Here is a 21827-nt window from a genome sequence, read left to right on the forward strand (position 1 = left end):
ACCCCTGAGCCAGCAGCCAGAGCTCCCCTGCAGAGCATCAAAACATCTGCCGCTCTGGAGCTCGTCTGCATTGATTTCTGGTCTGCAGAGGACAAGAACAACAAGTCCGTGGACGTCTTGGTCGTCACTGACCACTTCACTAAGCTGGCCCACGCGTTCCCCTGTCGAGACCAGACGGCTAGGCGGGTGGAGAAGAAGCTCTGGGACAACTATTTCTGTGTGTATGGCTTTCCCATCCGCTTGCACTCAGACCAGGGAGCTTCGTTTGAGAGTGAGCTGATCGCGGAGCTTATGGAGCTGGCTGGCGTGCAGAAGTCTCACACCTCTCCCTACCATCCGATGGGCAACGGTGGTACAGAGAGGTTTAACCGGACGCTGGGAAACATGCTGCGGTCCTTGCCTCCACAGTCCAAACAGAAGTGGCCCCAGTTGATTCAAACCATGACATTTGTGTATAATTGCACAGTCCATGAGACGACTGGGTTCGCACCGTTTTATTTGATGTTTGGCAGAGTCCCGAGGCTGCCTGTCGACCTGATGTTCAGGAACGTGAGCTGTGACGAGAAGATTGCAGACTATGGTTCTTATGTGAAAGCTCTGGCCGGCGATCTCCAGTCCGCCATGCAAACTGCTCAGAAGAACTCCAGGCTCGAGCAGAGACATCAGGCTGAGCAGTACGACAGGAGAGTCAAAGGTTTGGCACTTTCCATCGGTGACCGTGTCCTTGTTGCCAACAAAGGTTGCAGAGGGAAGCGCAAGCTCGCTGACAAATGGGAACCGGATGTGTACACTGTGATAGCCTCAAAGCCCAGTCTCCACATCTACAGAGTTGAAGGCAGTGACGGTAAACGAAGAGTGCTGCACAGAAACCTCCTGTTGCCAGTGAACTTTCTGCCACTCAGTGGAACTTCTGAAGTCACTCCAAGCGAGGCAGCCGAATATGTCAGTGTGAGTGCGTCCCTGTCCGAAGCTCATTTGTCAGACCTCTCCTCTGATGATGCCCTACCCCCTACTGCCACTGATCTGTCATGCCAGGATGGCTCCGTTGCAGACCGTACTTCCTCATGGGTTGCTGAGCAGTCTGCAGTGCAGGATGACGTTCTTGGATCTGATGTGGATGGCCTGGGATCCCCCAATTCAGATGTGTCTCCTGATGGCGCCTTGGATGCCTTTACTGGTGATGTGGTGGACCCTGGTGATGTTGCGGTACATGTCACGCCCGTTGCCCCTCCCAACCCCCCTCACAACACTGATACTGACTACACTGACCCCTTACTTCTTCCTCCCCTCCCACATCTAGGTTTGGTAGAGTTATTAGACCTGTCTGTAGACTGATAGAGTCTATGACTCAGTTACAGACTATCCTAGGTGAGGATGAGGCCTTAGGCCATGTCATTCACGTGTAGTAGGCACATGTGGGTTGGTATTTAGTTGTCTTTCAGCTTTTTGCTGTCATCCATGGGTTGTGGAGCCTTTTTCTCTAAGTGTGTGAACTGTTCTTTCTGTGTGACATTACAGAGTTATTGCTCACCCGTCATAGACTGTGCTTAGTTATAGCCTTACTGCTGAGGTGTGTATGGCACCTCGCGTACCCAGTTAGTGTGCCGGGTCCTGATCACCCCGGTTCACGTCTGACCTTTCTAGGTAGCTGCCACGCTGGTATTTGTAATGGCTGTTGGAGGGAATTGATGGGTGCTGTTGTGTTTGAAATTGTTTTTTTATCTTTGTATAATTCTAGGGGGGTGAGTGTAACAGAGTACAATTGTATTCCTCTATTGTTTATAATTACACAAAGATGGTTTTATTTTGACACACCGAATATGTACATAGTCTTCTTCTTCTTCTTCTGGGTGCTATTCAGCTTCCTGCCCCCTATCCCTATCCCCCTCTAATATTTCCTTTTTCCATATTTTTATGTCCCTGCCCCCTTCACCTCTTCCCTGTTTTCTGTTACCCTGGGAAGAGGTATGCTTCATGTCTAATTCATTCTTCTAAATCTAATCTCTATCCCCTTTCTATATTGTCATCCACCACTTTTGAAACTATAATATTGCATATTATTTCTTTGGGTACATTTCCCTTCATGTATTGAAGTGGTGACTTTCACTATTTTAATGTATTTTGTATTGTAATAGAGCCACATGTGTAACATAAGCCTGTGGCTAACTAGCTTGTTATTACTGCATTACAGCCCTCTAGCTAACTAGCTACTGTAATACTGTATTACCCACAGACTGTTGTTAACGGCTAGTTAGCATGAATCGCTATTACTTAGCTTTTTCGTTTATTGCTTTTTGTAGGAGTTGGGAAGGAACCTGAACCCCAGCTGTGCGCTGTTTGTGACTGTTTTGCAGGTGTGTCATTATTGTTGATTAATTTGATGTGTTTTGATGTTAAAACTGTGGACGAGTTAGCTATTTTGTCCGTTATGCTAGCTTCCGCTAGCTAGCTAGCGAGCTAACTAGCTCACTGTTAGAATGGGAAGCTAGGCAGTGTTTTGTGTCGAATTAAGCCTGAATTCCTAGCGAATTGTTTAAGGAACTTGACATATATTTGTTGGGGTTTTATTGGGCATTCTAATTGTAATATGTATATGTTGGGTTACCTGGCCCTGTTTTCTGTTACCCTGGGAAGAGGAGTTGGGAAGGAACCTGAACCCCAGCTGTGCGCTGTTTGTGACTGTTTTGCAGTAAACCGCCCGCTTCTGAACGAAACAGCTGTGTGTCGGCGTCACGTTCTTTTATCATCTATGCTCAACCAATCACAACGCAGAGAGCTAAATCCACCGGTTACACGTGTGCGTATGTGCCTCATGAAGCATCCTGATTGGCCTGTTTCGATAAGTTAACCAATCCATTTTCAGTGTGGGAGGGCTTTTATCTCTTCTCCCGAATCAAATTATTCAGTGTATAGGAACAGGAGCGCCAAATTCGGGATACATCCCTGAAATTCCTTTTTGCAGGTTGGGAGGTCTGCGTAGGTGAAGGCAGAAAAGGTTCGCGCTCTGAAAGAATAGAAGTCTTTGCAGACTAAGGTTTTGAGCAGACGTTTCTGCCATTATAAGCTATTCTCAATGCTCGCAGGTCTGCGTAAATTGATTAAAGAAACATTGAATTGCAGACAAACTGGGGCAACATTATATTTCATGCTGTGCCTATGTAGGCTAATCTGTGACTTTTTAAAAGGCTATCCTGTGTGCATTTAGAAGCCGATATGATATGCCAACTGCATACTGCCGTGAAGAATAGCCGACCTTCAGAAAGATTAAATGCAACTTAAAACAGGGCATATCGATCATATAATAATAGATTAGAAACCTGTAAATGGGCAGATAACCTAGTCACAGAATAACTGGAGCTGAAAATAATGAAATGATGTTTTGTTATTATCTAAGCTAGTATTGTTTGAACATGAAGACTCCCTTCTACACACATCAACTGATGAAGAACCAAGGCCATGTGAACTAACGGTTCTAGGTTCATGCCTTCAGAATGTAGAATGCTACAGTGATGTCCAACTCAGAGCCATATAGATACAAAACTCAAACAAAGTGACCTTTCTTCAAGACACTGTACAAGGTAATTTTTTTGGTAGGTCTACAAACAGAGAATGTCTAATAAGGTCTCTGGTACAACGATAAATGGCATACACATTTCTCAATTAATCTGCCGTCTTGGTTTTGTAGGCTACAGAAATTACACTCTTGTAAAAAGGCGGAAAAAGGCCAACTTCCGATTTTTAACAGGTTACGAATTTTAGTATATAAATTGATGAACTTGTAGTATAACTAAAATTTTACACAATAATTACACTGTGTTATACACGTTGCACAATAATGCATTTATTGACTTTTAATTACCCAAAGTCGTGGCTCTGTCTCTCAATATTGAAACGTGCTCAATGCATTCTAATCAATTGTCAATCATTTCCTGGAACTTTTTGAAGCTTACATGAACCATGTGACCTTAATGCATTTAGAGCACCCGTTGTAGCAACTCTGTACCTATATGTGGCCAAGCTCACACCAGCACACAGTAGAGGAGCTCAATGAGTGTGGAGTTAGTGATCTGGCACAGGGACACATAGAGTCTGAGTAGCCAATGAGTGTGGAGTTAGTGATCTGGCACAGGGACACATAGAGTCTGAGTAGCCAATGAGTGTGGAGTTAGTGATCTGGCACAGGGACACATAGAGTCTGAGTAGCCAATGAGTGTGGAGTTAGTGATCTGGCACAGGGACACATAGAGTCTGAGTAGCCAATGAGTGTGGAGTTAGTGATCTGGCACAGGGACACATAGAGTCTGAGTAGCCAATGAGTGTGGAGTTAGTGATCTGGCACAGGGACACATAGAGTCTGAGTTGTGAAATGTTAGTAAAGTGTTGTTGAAGCGTTGCGCAGCTGCCGCAGCGACATTTCCGGAAGGTACTGACTCGATTAAATTCATTCTGGACTCTCTATCCGACCACATAAAGACGTGGGGATACTTCGGTTTGGCTTTAGGGACCCTCTACTTACTACCACGTAAGTGTAGTGTTGTTTGGAACAGTAGAAGAGGTATAAAAATAGCGTTTTGTAGTGGCGAAAGGACTTCCCCCGGTCACTTACAGGCTAACGAGTTTTGGCTAAAAACGGTGAGCTCGAACTTTCTCAAAATACATCCGAATGACATGATTTTGGTGTCAACTCAACGTATGTACTCCCAATAGTCCGAAAAATTGATCTCAAGTGCATTTCACTCCGGATTATCCCTTTAATGGCAAGTTGCATTGCAAGTTAGCTCTTGGGTAGCAAAAATGAAAGTCTGCCGCCTTCGCGTACCGGAGATCACAGTATCCTCTTGAAGGCAGAGGACAAATGTGTGTTCAGGAAAACACCTGAATTTCCGATTTTGTCATCCCCGCGAGAGTTTAACAGGTGTGATAATTCCAAATCCCCATGTTAATTTCCTGTAGGAAAAATCGTCAGATACCGTATCTCCTTATATGGGCAAAGATGGTAGCTTTTTTGTAGGCGAACTTTAGAGGTCTATTCTACAGTATAAGGTGTTCCCACACAACGTCATACTGCAGCGGGATCCCTGTTGAGTGCAGAGCCTCTCGAAGTCTGAGGGTATGGAAGCTGAGGCGAATTAAAAAAGTATCTTGGCCTGAGAGAAAACTTTAATGTGTGCGAGCAAGGCGAATCATTACGTACACATAGGATACATCACGAATTCAGCAGCACTAATTCTTATCAAGTTGGTTGGTATAGTTCAAAGGTTTTACAGCTTAAGCCTACCTTACACTGGCAAGATTTGGGAAAGATTCTTGAAAGACTGTAGTCTTTTGAGTAAAGTCTGAATGAGGGGCATTAGTTAAAAGACTACAATCTTTCAAGAATCTTTCCCAAATCTTGTCAGTGTAAGGTACTGTAGGCTTTAGATAACTAGAGCTCCAGAAGTCCATCCGTCAGCATTGATATCAGAACACTCCACTGTTTTTTCAAATAAGGACAGACACAACATTGGGTCATATTAACCTTGCCCTCAACCTACCCAGCACTGGGTTCCATTAACCCAGCATTTTGAGTTCTGATTTCTGCCCAGCAGCTGGGTAAAAAGGACTACATTGCTGGGTTAAAGCTACGAATAAGTGGGTTGAAAATTGGCAGGTGACCCAATACTTTTTGCAATATAGTGTATCATGAGTGCAGTTCATTTTAGCCATCATTACCAATGTTACATTGCTTAGGAAATAAACAAAAGATTAAGATTTCAATCATTCCTTTATTGATATTTTCATTGACATGAAATGTATTCTTCACACAATTAATTTCACACAGTTGAGTAAAAATACATACAGAGGAAATAGAGCAGTATAGCTGTGTGCGTGTAAGCGTGCTGTGTGTGTGTGTGTGTGTGTGTGTGTGTGTGTGTGTGTGTGTGTGTGTGTGTGTGTGTGGAGGTAGAGCTGGTGCGTCACACCTCCCCCTAACAAGACAGAGGCCCATAGAGATGGTGTGTGTGTGTGTGTGTGTGTGTGTGTGTGTGTGTGGAGATAGAGCTGGGGCGTCACTCCTCCCCCCTACCAAGACAGAGGCCCATAGAGATGATGTGTGTGTGTCTTGCTGTGTGGAGTGAGTTTGTGCATGCTGAGAGTGTGTGTGTGTGTGTGTGTGTGTGTTGTCGTGTCCGCCAGGAGTGAGTTTGTGTGTGCTGTGTGTGTGTGTGAGTGTGTGTCGTGTCCGCCAGGAGTGAGTTTGTGCGTGCTGTATGTGTGTGTGTGTGTGTGTGTGTGTGTGTGTACAAGGGTGGAGGCACAGACCCAATCATAACCACTCATCCGGGACCAAGAGGCATCAGCCGCATGAGGTGTTTTGTGTGTGTGTGTGTGTGTGTGTGTGTTTGTGTGTGTGAAGAAAAGTGAGCGGCTTGTGGTCCAAATACACCAGCACCCGATGCAGCCCCCCCCCCACATACACATCTGGACTCAGTGTGTGTGTGTGTGTGTGTGTGTGTGTGTGTGTGTGTGTGTGTGTGTGTGTAGGTATAGGCATATGTCTGAGAGTAATTCTACAGGGCACAGGGTGTGTGTGTGTGTGTGTGTGTGTGTGTGTGTGTGTGTGTGTGTGTGTGTGTGTGTGTGTGTGTGTGTGTGTGTGTGTGAGTGTGAGTGTGTGAATATGTGTGTGTGTATCTCTGTGGACTCAGAAGATGTGTGTGTGTGTGTCATGTGATCAGAGACACTGATGAGTCAGACCTAACATAAATCGCTGCATGTAGGGGCTCACTAGTGAATGTGGTGGTGAAGGTGTGCAGGTGTGTGAGAGTATCAGAGGAGACCCTGTAGAAGGACAGAGTGCCGACCTCACGGTCCACATACACTCCTACTCTCCTGGAGCCTGCGGGGGGGACGGGTAGGGCAGTAGAATTTCCATTGTGCCAGGCTCTGTATGTGTCACTGGTACAGTCCAGACTCCAGGCCTTGGGAGAGTATCTGATACTAACACTCCTGCTGATGCTTTTATAGGCCACTCCCACTTCAACATTTCTCCCACTCCACTCCCACTCCCAGTAGCAGCGTCCAGTCAGAGGCTCTCTGCTCAGCACCTGGCCATAGTCAGTAAATCTGTCTGGGTGGTCAGGATACGGCTGCTTCTCTCTCACCCGCGTCACCTTCCTGTTCCCCTCAGACAGAAGGAGACGTCTGTGTGCCGTGTTTGGGTCCAGTGTGAACTCACAGGAAACTGTACACACAACACACAGCAGACAACACACGTCACAACGGAACAACACACACACATACCTTACACACACACCTTAGTCATATCCACATTCTCTCTATCTCTCTCTCTCTCTCTCTCTCTCTCTCTCTCTCTCTCTCACACACACACCCTGTATCCAGTAGAATTACTCTCAAGACACACACCTACACACACATACTCTCTCTCTCACACACACACACACAGACATACCTCCTCACCCTACCAAACACAGACACACACACCAATACCTAGACACACACCTATACCTACACTTACCTAACACACACACACACACACACACAACTGAACCACCAATACCTACACACACACACACACACACACACACACACTATGCCTGACCCTATGAAACACAGACACTAACACACACACACACACACACACACACACACACTCACCTCCTCACCCTACCAAACACACACACACACACACACACACACACACACACTGACACACTGATGTAGATCACATGACCCCCTGTGTCCTGCAGAACACACACACACACACACACACACACACACACACACACACACACACACACACACACACACACACACACACACACACACGGTGTTCTGTAGAATTAGTCTCAGACACACACCTATACCTACACCCACCTAAACACACACACACATACACACCTATACCCCCCCCCCCACACACACACACACACTTCCTCACCCTACAAAACACACACACACACACCTCTTCACTCTACCAAACACACACACACACACACACACACTCACACTCACAATCACATTGCTATTAGACACCCATACACACACATGCAAGCTAAAACACGTGAATGCAAACAATCTCAAATATGATATTACAGTTTTTGCCCGTTGCTTGAACACTATAGACCCATGCTTAGACTAAAGTAACACAACTTGAAGTTTTGTTGCCATATCTCAAACACATGTACCTATACCTTAAACAAAAGTGCTGCTTTGCACTCTAGTTGCAATTCTGCAACACACTTACTCCTTTATGCAACACACTTGGTCCTGCATACTACTCTCTATGTCTACATAAGACACTTCGTTCAAAAATGAAATCTCAGAGTACCATTTGTTAAACACATATATCCAAAATACAAAACACATCGGGTAATTGCAACCTCTCAAATACACACCTGAACACACTTACTTGCAAAACTGAACACCAATCAGCCATCTACAAAAAGCCCTCAGTTTTGCCATTGGAAATGGTGATGTGAATGGTATATTTCCCAGTGTTGTGTCATGTTTACGTGTGTTTAGAGTTTTGGCACAATGAGCGAAGTTTTGTAAAAGGTATTCAAGCAAATATGTTTTATATAAAGTAGACTAGTGTGTTCCTCCTCATCTAAAAGTATATGAATATGATGCAAGTGTGTTTCATTTTGTCACCAGAGTTAAATGTTGACAAGGGATTGTTAGGTTTTGATAGCAGAGTTTAGGTACTGATAGCAGAGTTTCAGTTTGACATAGATGTGAAAGGTATATTTCCTAGTGTTGTGTTATGTTTACTTGTGTGTAGAGTTTTGGCACAGTGATCAAAGTTTTGCTAAATGTGTTCAAGCAACGGGCAAAAACTGTAAACACTTACATTTCAGCAAACGTGGCCGTGCTCTGTCTAAAGCATGGTCGAAAGCAGGGTCAGTTCTGTAAGAAAAACTAAATGTCACACACATGTACCATTTCACAGATGTCAAGACTGCTGTTTTTTTGTTTGTGCCACCTGTGAAATGCAAGGTGATGTATTATTTCACAGAAAATGGTCTGCTATATGTGTCGTTCCACGGCAAAACCAGTCGCTTGTCGCAACAGGCGTTTCTGAGAAAAATGGCCATTTATGTCACTTGTGCTAAAATCGTGGAATTTTTTTTGTAAGTGTTTTGAAACAGTGGGAGGTCTACATTGTACGGCCGTGAATACATTTCGCCGAAAAACTGACCTTTTGTAGTCTAAAAACGTGAGTTTGTTGAGGTGAGAAAGTTAGAGGAAGCAGGAAGTTAGAGGCGTCTCGTTTTTGCCGCTCTATTCCAATATTTACGGTAATTGCACTCATTGACAACCACCAAGCCATCCGTGTGCTGTGTCGTTGATACAAGTACCGTAAATCTTGTAATAGCGGCGACCTTACAAAGCGTTCGTGAGTGTTGAGCCGACGGTTAACTTCAGAGGCAGATTTCTCCGTTTTTCTATTGGCATGACAGGATGAACTCAACTCCTTTGAATGTTTATATTTCAGTAATATGACGTTCAATTCATTAGATATAGGTATCGTTTTGAAGGTTGATTATGCCCCTTCCTGAAAACGTAATAACTTTGATTTTGAAAATTTGGACATTGTGAATGATTTCGCCGTGGAAGGTCACATATGTGTCCCTTGATATAAAGTAATGAAGTAACTCTTTTTCCAGCTGTCTTTATTGCATCCAAAGGCATCCACTTGTCCCCCCTGGTCAGACTATCAGAAAAAAGTTTTTTCAGCTCTCTGTTCTCTCTGTTCCTCTGCTCACCTCCCTGTCTTTCTGTTCATCTCACAGCCTGGAATCTGAGAGGTGTTCCAATTCAGCAAACAGTGATGAAGGTTTGTGTCAAAAATGCAGTTACAAACAAACAGAAAACTATTTGCAAAGGTTCCTTAACATTCGGCTATGTTTGCAAATTTGAACACACTCTAAATATTTGCATTACTGGGTGTTGCATCAAAGAGATAACAAACACACTTCAGTGTAAAGCAGCTATTACAACACACATTTGAAAATAGGTCACTGCACTCGGTTTGAAGAAATGAATATGGTCTCCACAATGAAGACACTTTCTAAATGTGCAATACTGGGGTTTCTTTCTGAACATACTTAAGTATCTCCAGTTTACAGGCAGGATTCTCCAGTCTAGCAGATAACAGCTTCAGTCCTGATTCTCCATGATGATTGTAGCTCAGATCCAGCTCTTTTAGATGGGAGGGGTTTGAAGTCAGAGCTGAAGCCAGAAAACCACAACCCTTCTCTGTGATGAGACAATCAGAGAGCCTGAGAGAGAGAGAGAGAGAGAGAGAGAGAGAGAGAGAGAGAGAGAGAGAAAGAGAGTGTATAATGTTGTTCAGTGGTCTAGGAGAAAATGGTCTCATATTTTGTTGTTGAGATACCCTGTGGAGGCCCAAGGTCCTCTTGTGTCAAATGTTATTTTCTAGTTTGGAATGTTATGTGTGTGTGTGTGGGTGTGTGTGCGTGTGTGTGCGTGTGTGTGTAAACTAATAACTAGGGCTGGGACTCGATTAAAAAAATTAATCTAATTAATTAGAGGCTTTGTAATTAATTAATCGAAATTAATCGCATTTTTAATTGTATATAAATATATGACCTGAGAACAGTGAGAAGTATTTTTTTTTCACATGGATTTTTAGTATAGCCTACTATTGGATAATGACTGAATACATAGGCCTAAGCTTAAGCAACAAAAATATTGTTATAAATATTGTTTATTAATAAGTCCAACAGACCAGGGCAATTTTTGCCATAAAGTGTAGCAATACCATATTTAAAAATAGTACATTTTCAGAAATTCATGTAGCCTATAGATAGGTAGACCTTCTGTAAACTATAATACTGTGATATCCTGTTAATTGTGTCACCTGTTACCTTGAGTTGAGTTCATGAAATTGTTGTGTCCCTTTAAGGGGAACTGGGGGGCGGAGTTTACGTGTGTGCTTGTGTGCTTGTATGCGGTTCTGAGTGTGAAGTTTCTTTTAGGTCTATGAAAGTTGGACATGGAATTAGGTGCGGTGGATTACTGTTATAAGTGTGAGTTGTGGCTGTAACAGCAACTCGGTTGCTATTTGTTTAATAAATAAAGCTCAGAGGTTTCCCTCAAGTGTCTGGAGTATCACAATACTTTGTCCACGCTAGCAGCTAGCTGCTTTATGTTTTGCACTGAGGTGATACCTGCGGTGATACGTCCTTGTTGCATAGGTTGCACACAACCATGCTCTTATCTATGCTTCCATCCGTTCGTTTTTTGTAACAACATTTAAGAGGAAAGTAAATGTCACTTCGCCCATCAGCCCACAAGCGTAATTACACGTTGACCGTCTATGGCAGCCTGTGAGGTTCATTAAAGGCAGCAAGGAGGAGGAGAGGGAGGAGGAGGAGGAGGAGGAGGAGGAGGAGGGGGAGGAGGAGGAGGAGGGGGAGGAGGCCATCCTTGGTGTATCTGCAGGGGGAACACCACATGGCAGTGTGACTAAACGTTCAGGACGAGGCTTGCCTCTTTTGACTCCAAGGGTGTGGCTGCCTGGCATACGCCTGCGAGATCTTCCCACATCCAAGGCTGAGGCAGCGGACTAGACAGCTGACTAATGGCTCAGCGGCCTCGCGCTAGCGTTAGCCTCACGCTGCCTTTAGCCTCACGCTGCCTTTAGCCTCGCGCTAGCGTTAGCCTCACGCTGCCTTTAGCCTCGCGCTAGCGTTAGCCTCACGCTGCCTTTAGCCTCACGCTGCCTTTAGCCTCGCGCTAGCGTTTAGCCTCACGCTGCCTTTAGCCTCGCGCTAGCGTTAGCCTCGCGCTGCCTTTTCTGGTGCAGCCACGTTATCACTGCCCATCACTGGTGACACACGGCACACATGGCACAGCGGCTCGTCACTGCGTGGGCCTCCAGCACATGTGTGCATGCTTTACCTCTGACAAAGGCTCACGTCTTGGCAGTGACAGTGTTTAGCTCTATTAAGCACATTAACTGCACTGCTGTGCTTGTAGCAAATTGAAAACGTAAAGTTAAAGAAAGCAAATGAAATCCTGTACTAGGAAGAGACGAAATGTACAGTATGACCAATGACAATAGAGAAGCCCATGAGAGCCACTGAATCAGCGAGCAGGAGAGCTTTTTTACATGATACAGCCGCCGCAGCAGCCTCTAGAGATGATCTGCTCACAGCATACAGATGCATCTGCACAACGCTATTAAGAGAGCGTTGCGTTCTGCAGGGACTGTGAGGGTCACTCGTCACTGGTCACTCGTGGCCGGTGAGAGAGCCTCTGCGGAACAGCGAAGACGACGCGGCGGCCGGCCCCGGGGGAGATGGAGACGGGCAGAGAGAGCGAACGGAGAGGACACGGCCGGCCAGCACACAGAGGACACTGATGTGTGGCACGCAAGACAGATGGTGACAAGGAAGGAAGAGAACTAGTGTGTGTGTGTGTGTGTGTGTGTGTGAGAGAGATAAATAGAGACAGGGGTCGTGCTGATAGGACAAAGACAAAGAGGCGGAGGACAGTGGGGTCAGTGTCTCCTGCAGGACAGGACAGCAGGACAATAGAGTAGCATCCTTTGGGCTGCCGTCCACATCAGCACCTCATCTAGAGAAATGGCCACTATTGTGGGACTCAATACATACTGTATCCCAGTTTTAGATTGGAGCGAGTCAGCAGAACGGTCCCTCTGTGTGTGCGTGTGTGTGTGTGTGTGTGTGTGTGTGTGTGTGTGTATTTATTCCACATATTCCACAAACTGAAAACGCAAAGTGAAGATACCATTAACACATAAATAGTGGGTTTCTTACCTTAGGCTACAAACTGATTGCCCTTGATACAAAACAAAGTTACAGACGCGTCACGGAGTCGGAATATTTACTTTCGCTTTTACTTCAGAGGTCCTCCCCGTGTGAAAGCGATGTTTGATCGTAACCTTCATGGAATTTATGGTAGGTCAGACATCCCAAGTCTCTCAGAAGGTCCGGGAGTCCCCCGCATATTGATAGCGGCTCCCTGATGCCCGCAAATTACTTCAAATCTCCCGGAATCTAGAGCGAGCGAACAAGAGCGCGCACACGAGTCAAAACTCCAAACCGCCTGTCTAGCACCTGTAAAGCGCGCGCACGACAGAGACGGAAAGGGAGCTGGACTGTGCGTGTGCGTACGTGCCTCATGAAGCATCCTGATTGGCCTGTTTCGTAGTCAACCAATCCAATTGGGGCAGCCGTGGCCTACTGGTCAGGGCTTCGGGCTTGATCCCTGCCAGTCCACGGCTGAAGTGCCCTTGAGCAAGGCACCTAACCCCTCACTGCTCCCCGAGCGCCGCTGGTTGGGCAGGCAGCTCACTGCTCTGGGTTAGTGTGTGATTCACCTCACTGTGTGTTCACTGTGTGCTGTGTGTTCACTAATTCGGTTAAATTGGGTTAAATGCAGAGAACTGAATTTCCCTCACGGGATCAAAAAAGTATATATTCTATTCTATATTCAATTCATTTTCAGTGTGGGCGGGCTTTTATCTCTTCTCCCGAATAAAATTATTCAGTGTGTCTAGGAACAGCAGCGCCAAATTCGGGACACATCCCTGAAATTCCTTTTTGCAGGTTGGGAGGTCTGCGTAGGTGAAGGAAGGCAGAAAAGGTTCGCGCTCTGAAAAAATAGACATAAGTCTTTGCTGAATAAGGTTTTACTGAGCAGACGTTTCAGCCATTAGGCTATTCTCAATGCTCGCAGGTCTGCGTAGGCTAAATTGATTCCAGTAAGAAACATTGAATTGCAGACAAACTGGGGCAACATGCTGTGACAATATAATCTGTGACTTTTAAAAGGCTGTCCTGTGTGCATTTAGCCGATATGCCTACTGCAGTGAAGGCTATCCTGTGTGTATTTAGTAGCCGATATGCCTACTGCAGTAAAGCCTGTCCTGTGTGCATTTAGTACCCGATATGCCTACTGCAGTGAAGAATAGCCTGTGTGCATTTAGTAGCCGATATGCCTACTGCAGTGAAGGCTGTCCTGTGTGCATTTAGTAGCCGATATGCCTACTGCAGTAAAGGCTGTCCTGTGTGCATTTAGCCGATATGCCTACTGCAGTGAAAAATAGCCTGTGTGCATTTAGTAGCCGATATGCCTACTGCAGTGAAGGCTGTCCTGTGTGCATTTAGTAGCCGATATGCATACTGCCGTAAAGAATAGCCTGTGTGCATTTAGTAGCCGATATGCATACTGCAGTAAAGGCTGTCCTGTGTGCATTTAGTAGCCGATATGCATACTGCCGTAAAGAATAGCCTGTGTGCATTTAGTAGCCGATATGCCTACTGCAATAAAGGCTATCCTGTGTGCATTTAGTAGCCGATATGCCTACTGCCGTAAAGAATAGCCTGTGTGCATTTAGTAGCCGATATGCCTACTGCAATAAAGGCTATCCTGTGTGCATTTAGTAGCCGATATGCCTACTGCAGTAAAGAATAGCCTGTGTGCATTTAGTAGCCGATATGCCTACTGCAATAAAGGCTATCCTGTGTGCATTTAGTAGCCGATATGCCTACTGCAGTAAAGAATAGCCTGTGTGCATTTAGTAGCCGATATGCCTACTGCCGTAAAGAATAGCCTGTGTGCATTTAGTAGCCGATATTCCTACTGCAGTAAAGAATAGCCTGTGTGCATTTAGTAGCCGATATGCCTACTGCCGTAAAGAATAGCCTGTGTGCATTTAGTAGCCGATATGCCTACTGCAGTAAAGAATAGCCTGTGTGCATTTAGTAGCCGATATGCCTACTGCCGTAAAGAATAGTATACCTTCACAAAATATGAAGTGCAACTTATAACAGGGCATTCTCTCATATAAAAATAGATTAGTAACCTGCAAATGGGAAGATAACCCAAACCTACTGTATACCTAGTCACAGAATAACTGGAGCTGAAAATAATGAAATGAAATTATGTTTTATTCTTATTGAAGCTAGTAAACACCAGAGCTCAAGTGTAGAATGGTACACATTTCAAATAAATGCAGGATTATGCACATAATGTACAGTACTATTCTACACACATCAACTGATGAAGAACCAAGGCCATGTGAACCACATGTTCTAAGTTCATGCCATCAGAATGTAGAATGCTACAGTGATGTCCAACTAGTACATTCAGAATGTAGAATACAGTGATGTCCAACTCAGAGCCATATAGATACAAAACTCAAACAAAGTGACCTGTCTTCAAGACACTGTTCAAGGTCATTTTGTGTTAGATCTACAACCAGAGAATGTCTAATAAGGCCTCTGGTACAACGATAAATGGCATACACATTTCTCAATTAATCTGCCGTCTTGGATTTGTAGGCTACAGAAATTACATTCTCGTAAAAGGGCAGAAAAAGGCCACCTTCCGATATTTGACAGCTTACTGATTATACTGATGTAATTGTAGGATAACTAAAAATGTTACACAATAATTACACTGTGTTATAAACGTTGCACAATAATGGATTTATTGACTTTTAATTACCCAAAGTCGTGGCTCTGTCTCTCAATATTGAAACGCGCTCAATGCATTCTAATCAATTGTCAATCATTTCCGGGAACTTTTTGAAGCTCTCATGAGCCATGTGACCTTAATGAATTTTGAGCACCCGTTGTAGCAACTCTGTACCTATATGTGGCCAAACTCACACCAGCACTCAGCAGAGGAGCTCAGAGTCTGAGTAGCCAATGAGTGTGGAGTTAGTGATCTGGCACAGGGACACATAGAGTCTGAGTAGCCAATGAGTGTGGAGTTAGTGATCTGGCACAGGCACACATAGAGTCTGAGTAGCCAATGAGTGTGGAGTTAGTGATCTGGCACAGGGACACATAGAGTCTGAGTAGCCAATGAGTGTGGAGTTAGTGATCTGGCACAGGGACACATAGAGTCTGAGTAGCCAATGAGTGTGGAGTTAGTGATCTGTGTGTGTGGAGTGGAGCGTGTGCAGGTGTGTGTGTGTGTGTGTGTGTGTGTGTGTGTGTGTGTGTGGGCAGGTTGGTGGGTGCAAGTAAAAACGCTTTGGAAGTTCCAGCCTGCGAGTCCAGAAACACTGCTGTTCTCCCTCTCCTGTTAGTGTTCCAGGTGAGTGTGTGTGTGTGTGTGTGTGTGTGTGTGTGTGAGAGAGAGAGAGAGGGAATGTGTGTGTGTGTGTGTGTGTGTGGGGGGGGGGATACCATAGAATAGAGTTACATAATACATATTGCTATAGAGCATGATAGAGAATAGCATAGAATAGAGTTCCATATCACATATTGATGGGGCGCTAAATTACAATATGGGTGTCTTGACCGTTTGACTTAGTTGCAGTTTCCCTGTTGGCCAGTAGGTGTCCTCCTGACTATTCTCTTCACAAACTTGCAGTTGCAGTTTCCCTGTTGGCCACTAGGTGTCCTCCTGACTATTCTCTTCACTAACTTGCTGTTGCAGTTTCCCTGTTAACCACTAGGGGCACTCCTGACTGTTATCCTCACAAACTTGCTGTTGCAGTTTTCCTGTTGGCCACTAAATGTCCTGACTATTCTCTTCACAAACTTGCAGTTGCAGTTTCCCTGTTGGCCACTAGGTGTCCTCCTGACTATTCTCTTCACTAACTTGCTGTTGCAGTTTCCCTGTTAACCACTAGGGGCACTCCTGACTGTTATCCTCACAAACTTGCTGTTGCAGTTTTCCTGTTGGCCACTAAATGTCCTGACTATTCTCTTCACAAACTTGCTGTTGCAGTTTCCCTGTTGGCCACTAGGGTCACTGTTCAGCACTCTCTCCACTGTCATGTGTTCCATTAGTGTGTGTGTTCTGGTATCAGTGTCTGCCTGCTGGTGTGTGTGCTCTGTTTTGTCTCATTAGGTTCTTAGTGTGCTTAGTGTCTCTCTTTACCAGTGTGTGTGTGTGTGTGTGTGTGTGTGTGTGTGTGTGTGTGTGTGTGTGTGTGTGTGTTCTGTTTTGTCTCATGAGGTCCCGAGGGTGAATGATGCTTAGTGTCTCTCTTTACCAGTGTGTGTGTGTGTGTGTGTGTGTGTGTGTGGTGTGTGTGTGTGTGTGTGTATGTGTTCTGTTTTGACTTATAAGGTTCCGTGGGTGAATGATGCTTAGTGTATCTCTTTACCATGTGTGTATGTGTGTGTGTGTGTGTGTGTGTGTGTGTGTGTGTGTTCTGTTTTGTCCCATAAGGTTCAGTGGGTGAATGATGCTCAGTGTATCTCTTTACCAGTGTGGTGGTGTAAGTGTTCCAGGACAGTGTGTGTGTGTGTGTGTGTGTGTCTGTGTTCTGTTTCAAGAGTTTCACTATCCAAAATGTGCCAGATAAATAAACGTGGGAGTGCTTGGTGTAGGTCACTAGTCGGGGTCCTGACGAGCTTCTCGTGAGCACGGTGGCTCTGCGCTGGCATTACCGCTCGTGACTGTGAAGTGCATCATGGGATCGCGCCGGGCGATAACTGCGCTGGCAGACGGCAGCCCGGAGTGACGACCGGCCAGGCAAGATGCCAGACGACGGATAATTGCGGCGGCGCGAATAAAGGGACCAGACCACATAGAGTCTGAGTAGCCAAGCTCACACCAGCACACAGTAGAGGGGCTCAATGAGTGTGGAGTGGAGCGTGTGCAGGTGTGTGTGTGTGTGTGTGCGTGTGTGTGTGTGTGGAGTGGACCGTGTGCAGATGGGTGAGTGGGTTTGAGTAGACGCTGTAGAAGGACAGACAACTCTTATTTCTATTTATTACATTATACTGTCCCTAATTTCTTTCATTTGTAAACAAACATCTTGTTTATTTATTTTGTTTCTACCCAGCCAGCTTGAGGCGTGTTAACTTAATTCCCCCAGATACACACACACAGTGCTGGCCTCATAAATCTACCTTGACAGCCTCACATGTTGTGAAGAGCATTTCATTATATGGCTGACAGTATTTAGATGATAGTATTTTTCATTAAATGTTATGATATTGACGATATGATATTGAGGTTACACAAATAGTTCTTCAGTCTAAATCTGTTCAGTCCTGAACCATGTATCTCTTTTTGTTATTCGACAACTTCTCATTACAAAGCAAATGCAGGCTATCCTTCCACATTAAATCCATGCCTTAAATCCTCTGTTCTCATCGGCTATCTTTCTCTTTTTCCCTTTGGGTTCCATGGCCCATGATGACACTCCCGCTGGTTTGTTTACAACCATACTGTAGGTTTACAACAGCCACCTGCCTGGCACGGCGCCGCTCTGAAACGTGTGTCGCAGGCTTACAAATCTTCGTTGACAGAAATGTTGAAATTTAATATTTATTATGCACATTTTTACAGCATTGGAAAACGTTAAGAATGTTTGTCCTCCTACAGAAATCGTATTAAAACAAAAAATATACCCCCCCCCATTCCACCAGGGGTGCGCTAAAGAGCCGCATGTGATCTAGGAGAATGTTGGGGACAGAGCCCATGCTTGAAAAGATCTTGCTTTGGCGTTACAGTTTAGACTATTGTACTTCATAACATCATAGCCTACAACTACAGAAAAAAGTAAGTACAGTCATTTCCCGTATATAAGCCGCATTGTGTATAAGCGGCAGGACAGTGTTTTATGCAAGTTAAAAAAAACAAAACCATATTAACGCCATATTAACTGCCCCCCTGTATTAACCTCATAGCTGAAGAAACTTTGCAAAATCAATGTATAAGCCGCGGCTAATAGTCAGGAAATTACGGTATCTACACACTCCATAAAACATCAATTCCTATATAAATTAAACAAGCAAGCACACTTACCTTGTGATCATTTGAACCTCCTGAGGTATGTTTCACCTGTGCTGTTCAGAGTGAACGTTGTGTTCCTGTAACAAGCCGTCGTAAAAGGTTTTACAGCTTAGATAACAAGAGAGCTCCAGAAGTCCATCCGTCAGCATTGATACCAGTCACTTAAAGACACAGTAACATGGTGTGGATGCTGTTGTGACAATGACATTAAAGACCTATTCTCTTTTATTCCATTCTTTTTTATTCTATTCTATCCCATTCCATTCTACAGTATTCTATTCTATTCTCTTCTATTCTATTCTATTCTATTCTATTCTATGATTGTGCTTAAGCAATCATAAATCATGATGACGTAGCTAATGCTTTAGTTGATGTGTTATTCATGCTTATTCATGTACCCTCACCGTAAAGTGTTACCCATGTTGGATAAAAAGAAAAGAAAATGTTAACAAAAACAGATCAAATGGTACGCATCTTTAATTCAATGCACACATATCATGAATTCAGCACTAATTCTTATCAAGTTGGTTGGTGTGCATCTTTAATTCAATGTACACATAGGACACATCATGAATTCAGCACTAATTCTTATCAAGTTGGTTGGTATGCATCTTTAATTCAGTGTACACATAGAACACATCATGAATTCAGCACTAATAATGTACACATCTAAAGGACACATCATGAATTCAGCACTAATAATGTACACATAGGACACATCATGAATTCAGCACTAACTCTTATCAAGTCCTCATTCCTCATGTATAGCAGGTGTAAGGTGGTTATGACCTGGATAGGTCAGGATGAATGATGTACACACACACACACACACACACACACACACACACACACACACACACACACACACACACAGAAGGAAGGGTTATCTGGGGGTTATTCTGTGTACTGGACACATAATGGGGCATTTTAAAATGCACTTTTGTGTTTTAGGTAGAAAATGGTGTGTGGTATTCTGCTAAATGTGTGTTTGACACAGTTTTCAATTGCCTCACACTGAGAATTAGTTTGCCTTAATTTAAGATGAGACTTAAAATTTAAGATAAATTGTCTTAAATCTTAAATCTGATCTTAAATTAAGGCAACATTTTCTTGTTCATTGGCAGATAAATTTGCTTGTTTTTACGTCTTAATTTAAGAGGATTTTGACTTATTTTAAGCCAAATAATCTTACAAGACAGTTCAAAGGAAGTGTCTTTGTACTAAAAAACAATGCAAACTAGATTTTTTTAATATAGATTATACCACTTAAGTAAGATATTACTTTTTGCAGTGGGGTGTTAGAGGACATGTTTAGAAAATTGAGTGACAAGTGAAGCATAAGTGTGTAGTGTAGTTGACGTATTCGAGGTAATCGACTATGAAAATTAGTCGACGCTATTTTTTTAGTCGACGAGTCGTTTTGCCATTGACCCCCTATTTATGTTTGGTGTCCCGTCTCTAATGGCTGTAATGTTATTAATTCTGTTGAGAAGCACAATGACTGTCTTTGGATGTTCCACAGGCTACTTAGACTTGATGTGTAATTTAGGCAGTAACTTGTTGGCAATAATGTTTTAAACACCAGCAGCATAGCCTGCGTGCCTGACTGCTTTCAGCACGATTCATTATTGGCAGATGCTATTTGCAAATTATGAACATTACTATTTACACCCGGGGTGTCTATAATGGCAGATGCTATTTGCTCCCGGTATTTGTAAATAGCGATCACTGTTAAACTGTTATTCATGCGTAGGGCAAATAGCCATTGTTGCTATTTACACCCAGGTGTCCATAGTCAATAATACTATTTACACCCAGGTGTCCATAGTCAATAATACTATTTTGTTGTTACGTCACAGGGTGTAAATAGCTCAGCTATGTGGTCAAGGCTATTTGCACCAGGGGTGCAAAAACCAGGGGTGCAAATAGACACTCACATACTATTTACACCCGGGTGCAAATAATCAACAATACTATTTACACCCGGGTGCAAATAATCCACAATACTATTTACACCCGGGTGCAAATAATCAACATTACTGTTTACACCCGGGTGTGTCTAATCAACAATGCTATTTACACCCGATGTCTAACATCCATGTACTTGTACACTGTCAATAGGCCTGTAGGCTATTTACCAGCTCTACAGTTTTTAGCTGTTTCGCCATGTCTGGGTAACTTACAATATATGGAAGTGATTATACATATATTAGGCTGATGAGTGGTCATGTGGTAGCTTGATCAAAGGCAAGCTAGTTCAGAGAGTTATTTTCTGAGTTGTCTTCAAGGCAGCGCTGCCACTGTTGACTTAAACTTCTACTCAACTGTACAAAACTGAAATAAAACTAGTTTATCTTTGACAGGTTCAAAAAGCACAAGCTCTTATTTGCCGCGAGGTAACGTCATCTAAGAAAAGAGAGAGTCGTTCGTACCATGAAAAAAAAGGCATTGCCTATGCAGAGATTCGAACCATGAACCCCTGGGCCAAAGTCTGATCACATACCCACTACACTACAGCCCGTCCTGTAAAGGTGAGAGATGTTGCATTTAAATTGTGATTGCTAGGTAACGGTAAACAAACTAATAGATCGCATTTCTTGATTTCGCTGACAAACGGACGGTTTTACCCGTTCACTGAGCAAACTTTGTGGAAATTTAGCACCACTTTCCCATCTAAAATATTGTTTTAATAATCCTAAATTGTTAGATTTAGGACTTAGATAGGACATCTCCTGCCAAGATGGTCCGTTTCTTTTATTGTTACGTCACAGGGTGTAAATAGCTCAGCTATGGGGCCTAGGCTATTTGCCCTTGGGGTGCAAATAGACACTCCGTTCATTATTTGGCAGAGCTAAGCGGGGGGAGCGTTCACTGTATGTTCACTGTGTGCTGTGTGTTCACTAATTCGGTTAAATTGGGTTAAATGCAGAGAACTGAATTTCCCTCACGGGATCAAAAAATGATATATTCTATTCTATTCTATTCTAGTGGGTAGGGTATTGTGGAAATTGCAATAAATAAAGTGAAGAGAGTGTCTCACACTTACAACGCAACGGCGTGTT

At 43.9% G+C, this 21827-nt stretch overlaps 1 protein-coding gene across 1 annotated transcript in view; it reads right to left on the bottom strand.

The window, feature by feature from the left end:
- Nucleotides 1–4019: 4019 nt before the first annotated feature.
- LOC134075710 (NLR family CARD domain-containing protein 3-like) overlaps nucleotides 4020–21827 on the bottom strand; it is a 34978-nt gene continuing 17170 nt past the window's right edge. The window contains exons 6-8 of the mRNA XM_062530874.1: nucleotides 8855–8910; nucleotides 6744–7225; nucleotides 4020–4067 (exon numbers count right to left, since the gene is read on the bottom strand). Of these exons, the coding sequence (XP_062386858.1) occupies nucleotides 4020–4067; nucleotides 6744–7225; nucleotides 8855–8910 (586 nt within the window). The remainder of the gene's footprint in view (nucleotides 4068–6743; nucleotides 7226–8854; nucleotides 8911–21827) is intronic.

The sequence above is a fragment of the Sardina pilchardus genome, chromosome 1 (genome assembly GCF_963854185.1).
Source record: "Sardina pilchardus chromosome 1, fSarPil1.1, whole genome shotgun sequence".
NCBI classification, from domain to species: Eukaryota; Metazoa; Chordata; class Actinopteri; order Clupeiformes; family Clupeidae; genus Sardina; species Sardina pilchardus.